The following is a 10,038-nucleotide window of genomic DNA, read 5'->3' as shown; positions in this document are numbered from 1 at the left end:
GGAAAATCTCAAAAGGTGTAAGTACGATGAATATACCTTTTGAGATTTTCCAGACATTACATTTGGTGGGTTTGGGTAAGGGTTAAACACTTAGATTTTTGTTATTGTAATGTTTGAGATGCTATTGTCCATCATTTTTGCTATCTTAATCTCTGAAAGTAATATCTGAAATAATCTTGTTGACAGAAAATAGCTGACACTCGGATATTATAGTTTTGGGGACTACTGCACTGGCTTTTTCAGTCAATCTGCTGTAATTGTGAGTTGGTACTAAGACTTAAGAGCCGTAATGACAATATTACATGGATGGATGCACCCTTATCTTTATTTCACAGTACTTTGTCTGAAAGCAGATAACATAGTATTGAGAAATAAAATAAATACATGAAAAAGAAAACCAACACAGTTTTGTGCTCTTGATTGTTTTTGATGCACTTGAACAACAGCCATTCATCTTCCAAATGTTCTCTTGGCAACTTTAGCTCTTCTTAATAGACATGGAAGTGCTACAGTTTGCAGTATAAAAACACAATGCTAACTGTAAAAATAACTCAAAATCTTGACAGTTCTGAGAATATACTGAAATGGGTTTATAAAAACAACAAATGAAGACCCAGTAAAACAGTATCAACATTGTAAGTAAAACAAAAAAAAGAAGGAAATTTTACACTGGTACACACATCGCAAAAAGTTTAAGGCGGTTGAAATATAAGGTCAGACAACCAAGTTAAATCTTTACCACAATACAAGGTGCTTACATTGCACATTCACGTCAGGCCGATCACATGACTCTCAGCACATTCATGAATAACAACTGCCTCAGTGCACAGTATATGCAAAACATATGCAACATGTTTACATTGCAATACATCTAAAATAAATCTCGAAGAGCAAACAAGGTCTATATTTCAGAAATTACAGTTGGATTAACTCCCTCCTAAACCGTCAACTACAATATCCCTATTGTGTAGCATAGGACAACCTTGCTTTGCAGTATTATCTTGTGTACCGTCTCTTCTATGTTGTGGTCCAATGTTTGATGTTATCAATTTACATGAGAGGAGCATACAAGGCCACCAGACTTTAGTTTCTTCATCTAGTATAGCCATGAACATTTCACATGCACAGTTGATTGAAAGTTGCACTTAGACCGCTTGTAAATGTTGTCGTTAGCATTGATTTCTCATTCATGAATGTAGTAAAAATCCTGAGCCTGTTATGAACGAGCAATATAAACATCTTACAAAGAAAGTATAATTAAGTGTATTATGTATGTATTTACCCCAAAAACTGTATATGATATACAAATTCACAGCCAGTAAGTCAGAGGATAAGATTCACATTCTCAAATTTAACTATAGCATGTTTATACTTATCTGGTAGCTTCATAATATACAAAAAGTTAGAACAACCTAGCCATAAAGAGAAAATGAAACATTTTTTACAAGCAACAAGGCCCATCTATCAAAATAGACTACACTTTTTTCTTTCATGGATTCAACATTAATCTTTACAATATAATACAATGGAAAATGAAATACCGGAGCGAACAAAAAAGTGTTTTTTAATAGCGTTGTCTTTGTTGAAAAGATATGTAAAAGCTGCCATAGACAGAATGTTATTACATTCATCAATCGGGCTGTAGGACAGAAAGTTCTGTGCACCTATTGTAAACAACAGGTGAGATAATACTGGGTTGTTATTTCAAGAATTGTTTTAAATTCTATGTTCAAGTTATTAAACCATGATCTGGGTTAGGAATCTTCTTGAATACAAATCTATTAATGTTACAGTGAGGAAACAATATGGGAATATCTCCAATATATGGATTTGCTAAGGAGCAAGTGTGTGAATTTAATATGAATCTGTGTTGACGTCATTAAGACTATTAATACCATCTAGAAATATTGTAAACATCTGAGGTTCCTCTACTTTGGTACAACAAATACAACTGGTGGTTCATGACGTCTTTGCCAGAGATGGTAGGTATAAGTGTAAAGTCTAACAGAGACACCATCTGAGTGCTGTGCACTTTTATTTGGGCAGTTGCAGACAATGGGACTGGCTTTCTTTAATGTGTGGGTGTGAACATTTATATGGTGAAAATAAATAGAAAAAAAAAACGGGGTGTGATAGGTGATAAAGGGGTTACTTGAGTGGGGATGGTAACAGGCTTTCTGATAGGTTTAAAGTAAGACATGGCATCCTGGAGAGAGCCCTTCCTCTAATACCCCCAGCTCCACATTGGCATTATCTAAACAATTCTCTACAATGCTTCAATTCTTTTTTTTACAGCAAATACGGAAACCATTTCTGTACAATTTATATCATTGAAATATACTGTAGGAAGGTAGTAAATTAATGTTTCGTGGTTCACATAGTTTTTCCAAGAAAAATATTGACGTTTCAGTAGACACATATTCTTCATATAATATTCTCAAAAGTACACAACAGCAAATTCCACTGTCACAGGACTTGGGCATGCATTACCCAAAAACCTATAATCCATTGCAACAAATACGTTCTCAATTTGCAGTATATTTTATCCTTACTAAGTAAAAGGTTTCCCCCGTTAATGTTGTAATTAGTATGATAAGTCAAATATTAATGTTCCTCACAATCAAAATCGAATGTGATACACACAAATGAGTAGCAATATGGAAGTATCCGTTGAAATATTTGTCACACAAAGTCGTTATGCCTTTGAAAGCATCTGTGGTTTCCACTCAGAACAGTTACGACTTATGCTGAGCAGACACACCCTTCCAGTAGTCTAAAATATCATGTAAGTCCTCGTCTTTCGCAAACTGCACTTTCTTGCGCAGCGCATGCCCAGCGGCCATGTATTCGTCATCCTTATGCCGTTTCCCCCGGAGCTTAAACCGCTCCCAGATACTATGGGAAGGTTTGCAGTAGTACTCTGGACTGGAGGAGTAGCTCATGTTGTGGTACTGGGAGTTGAGCTGGGAGTAGGCTAAGTCTCTGGTGCGGGAGTGGGTGAGCGGATCCAGGATGGAGGACTTGTGGCCGTCGGGTCCCTCGAGTTCCTCGATCTGGGGATCGGGGTAGGAGTGGCGGTGGTCGCTGTACTGACGCATCTTCTCCGCCTCCGCCCTCAGGATGGCGGCGGCGGGCGTCACAGTGAGGATGGTCTCTCCCGTGGGGGAGTTCTTCTCTAGGTACTTTGACTCGGAGCGGTATGGCCTGGGGCTCCTCATAGGTCCGCCCGTGGCAGTGCTGGGCCTCTTTGGGGACACGTCGGAGGAGCGGTGTCTCTGCAACGAGTGGTGGTAGCTGTCATTGTATGCTGGCGACAGAAGGCCCGATTTACTCTGGGGATGTTCTGACAATAATACCAGCTGGGGTTCTGCATTAGACACCGCTCCGGAATGCATCCCCTGGAATGAGGTGGATTCTGACTTCAGAGCATCTATACAGTTGTTGATGATCTGATTTACTTTATCCACCTCCTTTGCAATGGTAGAAATCTCTGCAACAGAGCCTTGGCTGTTGCCGGGCATTCCCATATCGCATTCCCTGCATTCGTGGTGGTCCCCACCCCGCACCTCCATGTAATTCCCCTTGTTCATCTTAGGCATGTCACTTAGCTCCTGGAACTTGTATTGATCCATCTCATTTCCAGGCTGCATGTACTGCATTCGGCCCATGGGTTCTCCAGCCATCATCTGCTTCTGGGACATGCGTGGCATTGTTCCCCCTTCAAGGTCCTGTCCATACTTGAGTTCCATAAGGTTCTTCTTCAGACTCTCTGTCTTTTTGTGCTTGTCATCTAGTTGGCGCTTTTTCCTCAAGCAGTAATAGACCACCCCCAAGACAATGATCATGCTGAATAGGCATCCCAGAATGGTCATTATGTAGTGGGTCGCGGCCGCGTTGTTTTCTGCTCTGCCCTTCCCATGCCATGGGCCTGTAGTGATTTGCAGACAGGTGTGGTTAAATCGGAGAGAATTTCGTATAGAAGCGACGCAGTACATGTAGTCAGTGTGGGGTTTCAGGTTTTTAAGCTCAATGTCCTCCTTGATAACTTTCAGGTTTTGTATGTCGGTGAAGAAGCTGTTGTTGTACTGAACCAGGCTGTACATCTTCTTGTAGGGGTGAGGGATCTGCACACTGATGATGGCCCCTGTGTCAGACACCTGTTTCAGTTTCATCTTGGGCTTGACTTCCACTTCGTTGTTGTACGTGGTGGTGGTGATGATGTCATCCGGCTCTGTACCTGAGTAGCAGTCGTCCAGCAGACAGGGGGTGGTGTCAGGATGTGGGGTGGTGAGCTCCGGGGGAATGGGAATGTATGGGGTCACGTAGTCATCTGTACACACAGTGGTGAGCATGTAAAGAGCGTTCCTGTACGTATGGTCATTGGGAAGCGTGCTCAGAAGGCTGTAACCAGAGACACCTTGTGGGGAGTCGCACACCATCCTCTCATTGGTCCTGTTGGGGAAAACCGAGAGCCACTTGACGAAGCCAAGCAGCTCACAGGAACAGTTGAACGGGTTGGTGTATAGCTCACAGGTCGTGAGCTTACTCAGGTTGGCGAAAGTGGACCCGTCTAACTGCTGGATTCGGTTCATGGAGAGGTCAATGTTCTCAATGTTGGGGCATTCCCAAAAGGCATTGTGTGTCACAGTCTCAATCAGGTTAGCCTGGAGGTAGAGGTACTGCAGCTTGCCCAACCCCCGGAGGATCCCCTCTGTCAAGTTCCGCATCTTGTTGAAGCCTAGCTGGAGGACTTGTAGATTGAATTGGGCAGAAAAAGCCCCATCCTCTATGTAAGAGATATCATTCTTTGTCAGATTCAGGTAGGTCAAGTTGGCAAAGCGGCTCAGAGAAGAGTATTGGATGCTTTTGATTTTGTTTTCATTGAGACGAAGGTCAACAATGGTACTATTGATATGTTGAGGGATGGCCTCATAAGGGGGTTGATTTTGGCTACAAATCGCCAGCCACACAAAGCCCTTTTCGCCCTCAATTAACCAGCAGTCTCCATTGACTTTACTGATATGAGTCACATAAACAAGAGCCACAGACCAGAAGAAGGCACTGATCACCATGCTCACACTGCGGGCCATTGGTGCTTCTTTAAGAGATGCACAGTGGCCAAAATTGTATGAGAGGGCAAAGGGCAGTGAGGTCAATACAGTTGAACGGATGTGATTGAAGATTCAGCTGGATGTAAACCGGTGCTCAGTGCCAGAAACAACCCTAAAGTTGTTTTCCCATTCATTGAAGGATGGTTGCGTCCTCACGTACCGAACCTTTGCAGAAAAGTGGTGGGTGTTTCTCTTTACTAGGTGTTCCATTCAGGGAGTTTTGCCTGCAGTCAAATTCAGGGTGAAGGCTCGTCGAGGTTAAGCTTCTCACAGGCTCAGATTGGTTTATGTTTCTGTTCTGAGGGGCGACCATCGTTAAATTGTCGCATCATGGTGTTTGAGAGCGGCTGTCTCCCCTCTCCTCGTCGGTCTCTTTTTCACAGCGGTAACCTAAAGGCAAGAGAGAAGAACATGTTATTGACATTTTGTTTGCCATTGGAATCTTTAGTAGCAATTGCATATGCATTTCCTAGGTTGGCATATCAGTTGTTGGCTCTATCAATTGCCAATTAGCATTTGACAGGTTGAGTGGGGAAAAAAAGGTACCCATTTTCACACCTCTATACCGAATGGCGCCAAGCACGGCTGTTGGGAATCGGCATTAAATCAATTCAAGACATTTACGCATGCTTTTTTTCTATTTATATTCTGATACGGCATAATTAAATTAAATCTTTATTGCTCTGATTTTCCACAGTGGATTACCCAATATTTAGAAGTAATGTTATGTAAAGTTAGATCAAACCTTTAATGGAGGCAACCCATGATTGCCAAAGTGCATGTTTGAGCTTTAGCTTTCCAACAAACATAGGACGGATGGAATTTATATATTGTTTGTACTGTTGGTATGGGTGTGACAGCCAGACAGGGTGAGCAATATGCCTCTGCAAACTATAGGGACAGGCATGGTCCTTACTTGTCACATCTTCCTCTGCTATTTTTGTGAGTATTCTTTGTGTAGGGTGGCCTTTCAAACCAAAATCTTGAAGATTGGAAATAACTTACAGCTACATCTTTGGAACTGTGAGTCTTTGTGAATTGAGCACAGCCATACTGCTTTATCACATTTTGAAAGGCTTTGTATTTATATGGCTGTAATTATATATCTCAATCATACAATCTTTACATATTAATAATGCAATCATTATGTTATGAATGAAAGGTTTTCAATGATTGTGAATAACTTTTTTTGACAATTTATAGTCCGAGTAGACTTATAATGTCTTAAAAAATAAATTGAAAACTAATATCCACCCGCTAAATTATACTTAGCTTGGAGTGCTATAAATTAATTGCATTGCATGACTTACAGGCATACACAACTGTAACATTCACTGATTGGGGTGTGAAACGGGAATTATAGGCTTGCCTCACTGAATGCACAGTGAGGAGTTCATATGGAAATTGGGGATATGGGCAAGCGTCCTGGGAGGGTCTACCGGCTGGGCGGGCCTACCGGCTGGGGGCCCCGGTGCAGCACTGTGGACATTTTCGCCACAGTACACATGTCAAATCTGTGACTCCAAGACTGTTAAACCACCATTACAGCACTAAATATTCTGCAGATGACCAGAGAATCCTAAGCTTCATAGAAAGGCTTAAAAAAGTCAATGATTAAAAGCCTAAAAAATTGAAGCTCGAAAGGCTTAAGACATTGATCGTAATATTTCTTTGTGAAATGTTGTTGAGCCAAGACTTTAAATTATTCAAGATTAAAATAATTTCCAAGGTGTTTTGCAGTAAAGGCCCACTGTGAGTAGTTAATAAAGTAGGATTTATAAGCAGTTATATTCGGCAGTGTGCTGGAATGACTTGTAATCAAAGAGGAGATTTTGTTAATGATTATACCCAGTGGTATTGCTGTGTGACCACTCGCTGCTCCCGGTAATGTCCCCATTCAGCTACACCCACAAGTCAGGAAGCATTGCATTATGGGAGTGCACAGAGGGTGAGGTGTGTTTTTTTGATGAAGGAAATGTCCCTTGGATCCAGGAAAAAGCACAATCAAAACCGCGGGAACAAAATGCTTGTGACAGTTTATGGCAGCCATAATATACTTCAACCTGGCACCCTGCCAGCGCTCAGGGCTCAGGCTTTTTCCCTGCGGTTGGTTGACCTTTTGAAAAAGCAGTTTATCAAATTACACAATTGCACGACTACCTGGTTGTCATAGCGGGATCTGAACACAGCAACACACAAGTGTAATAAAGTCTCAGGGATTTCAAGCTGGAAATAAAAAAATGATGGCCGTTGATAAACTGGTAACATTAAAGCAGTCCTAATGTCAGCTTGCTGTTGTCACAAAAGCAGTGGATTCATAAGTCTGCTTGGTGGCAGACAAGCTGTTTTGTAGGTTAGGAAATAAATGCATTATTTAATTACCAATTGAATTGCCAACATTTTATTCCTTCCTTAATACCTCTGGCTGTTTAGCATTTTCTTTTTTTAATAATAAGATAAAATAAAGACAAGACGCTTGAGGTAGAGAAAACAAAAGTAAAAGCAATAATACCATACGGAGGACATGGCTATAAAACTGCCAATGGCTGCCATTAGACACATCTCCTTCCATGACAACAAAAGAGCATTTGCAATGGAGGAATAATAATAAAAAAAAATGATATGAGCTCTTCTAAATTCCCGGGGAGAAAAGCGGTTCCAAATCCAATGTTCCATGAAATGAATATGAAAAACCCAGCTTTCTGGAATATTTGCCAAAGCAAAAGACCCTCTTCGGCGGGGAAATGCTGTCCGTTTAATATCCCCCCCGGTCTCTGACCTTTACAGTAAATACCGCCTGGTGTGTACTCGGAACTCAACAGACCTCGGTTGGTCTTCGCGGTGGCGGCATGGCGCGCTGGCATCACTTTAGCAGTTAACTGCAGGTTCTTCAGCAGTTTGGAGCCCAGAGCCCATAAGTGTCATCTCACGGTGAACGCGTGACGGGTTGTTTGTCCAGAGTGACTCACTCTGCCGAGCTTTAAACAGATCCCAGTGCTTCACCACTGAGACGCAACAAATGTATTCTTGTGAGTAGCTACCTTTCTTCATCATTTTTTTCCCTTCTTCTCGGGAGGGTAAACCCCAGCACACAGGGGGATTGTATTAATTACCATCAGATTTGCCTGGGAGCGCTTTATTCCTCCCTAAAGTTGTTATCTTCAACCTGTTTTCCCTTCCCGTTCCCTTCCACAAGTTGGACGTCATGTTTTGGTTGCGACAACACAAAAAAACAGCCCTGAGCGACTCGCTATCGGAGACCAGGATAAACAAATTAAAAAGTAGGGGGGTGGGGGGGGGGGGGGGGAGGGAGGCGGATAAGGGGATTCAAACTGATTTTATACGGCGTATGTTTGATGCGAGAGCCCAGCGCATATATCCTCCCCTTGAACACCGAAGCCGACGATGGCGACAGCCAGACGGTGTTTGTTGTCTCTTAAAAGCTTAGGTCTGTTCGCCACCTCCGAGGCCCCTACCACTCTCCCTAATGGCTGCAATCTGTATGGCTGAGCGTTAGCCCTGAGTGCAGAAAGCACCCTGGGCGTCAGAGAGCCCCGTCCATTCTCCTATCACAAACAAACAGCCAGTCCGCACGCTCCCTTTCTTCAATGTGAGCAGTATGTGCTGCGTAATGAAGGCTTTTCCTCTCCCTTTCATCCTCCTGTATACAACATTTTAAAAACTGTGCGTGCATGTATGCGTGTGTGTGTGTGTGTGTGTGTGGGGGGGGTGGCTGAGGGGGGTTGGCTTGATTAAATGATATCTCTGCTGACGTTTCTTGTTTTCTCTTGCGGTAACGTGTACTCTCGTGTAATCTCTAAGAAGTCCGTGAATCAATAAAAAAAATGCTACAACGGCAACAACTTAGAGGGTATATCAGCCCTGATAATTATTTACCGGGGCAATAGGTTTCTGGTTACAATAGAAACAATTAAAATGAATAGAAAAAAGGGAAAAACATTGGACATAATTTGAACAACGTCAGGGGGCAAAACTGAACTCAACCATTTTGAAAGAAACAAGTAAAAACTAGCTTGCACCGTGCGAGTGAGGGCGGAACCCATCGGACGCACGTAGCACTTAAAACACGCCTGTAAGCGTTCTTCATGATAAACTGCTATAGTGACTTCCGTCAAGTCAGACGAGCCTCTGCAATGACTGCCACTCCCCCTCAAGTACGGGAGGAAGGCCTCGCTCGTCACCGCACATCACTTCAGCGGTGCTGTCTGTAAGACGCCCTTACGCTCGACGCTCCCTGGTGTCTGCCAAGACTGTTTAAGGACGATCAATGCGTGCAAAATCGACTCTAATCCAACCTCGACCGACGCGCCTCCTGTCTGTTCTTTCCTCCCCACATCCACAAAAGAGTTCTTATCAAAGACACACTCACTCACACACACACACGCTCTGCGTTGAGGTCGCCTGTTTCCTATGTCCCCGGTGTTCTCTATCTTTTGCTTTGTGACAACGGTGAAGGTGCCCCACCCACCACCCACCGTACACACCAGGCTCTACCTCCGGGGGCCTCTGCTCATCCATACCAATGACTGCCCTTTATTTGACAACATTGGAAATGCATGCGCTTCTTGCCAGGAGAAGAAGAATGAAAAGGGGACAGGGGGGGGGGGGGAGAGAGACGGAAAGAAAGATGGGCAAACAGAATTGGCTGAATCAATTGAGTCGAAATGAAAGCTACTTCTCCCGAGGAAGGAAAACATGGCCTTCATTGAAATGCTAGGAATTGCTTTAGAGGTGGAGGGGGGAGGAGGGGGGAGGAGGTGGAGGAAGGAGGAGGTAGAGGGAGTTGGAGGATGAGGAGGGAGAGGGAGGTAGAGTGGGGAGGAGGAGGAGGAGGAGGGAGAAGGAGCTGGAGGGCGACGGAGGTAGAGAAGAAGGAGGGATCAGGTGGAGGGAGGTGGTGGAGGAG

At 43.4% G+C, this 10,038-nt stretch overlaps 1 protein-coding gene across 1 annotated transcript in view; it reads right to left on the bottom strand.

Moving 5' to 3' along the window:
- Positions 1-298: 298 nt before the first annotated feature.
- The window catches only part of elfn1a (extracellular leucine-rich repeat and fibronectin type III domain containing 1a), a 55,801-nt gene continuing 46,061 nt past the window's right edge, over positions 299-10,038 (bottom strand). The window contains exon 3 of the mRNA XM_030347920.1: positions 299-5,501. Coding sequence (XP_030203780.1) covers positions 2,736-5,090 — 2,355 coding nt within the window. The 5' untranslated portion in view covers positions 5,091-5,501 and the 3' untranslated portion in view covers positions 299-2,735. The remainder of the gene's footprint in view (positions 5,502-10,038) is intronic.

The sequence above is a fragment of the Gadus morhua genome, chromosome 2, assembly GCF_902167405.1.
Source record: "Gadus morhua chromosome 2, gadMor3.0, whole genome shotgun sequence".
In the NCBI taxonomy this organism is placed as follows: Eukaryota; Metazoa; Chordata; class Actinopteri; order Gadiformes; family Gadidae; genus Gadus; species Gadus morhua.
Note: the sequence above shows the minus strand (reverse complement) of the source record. Positions and strands in the feature narration are given on the sequence as shown.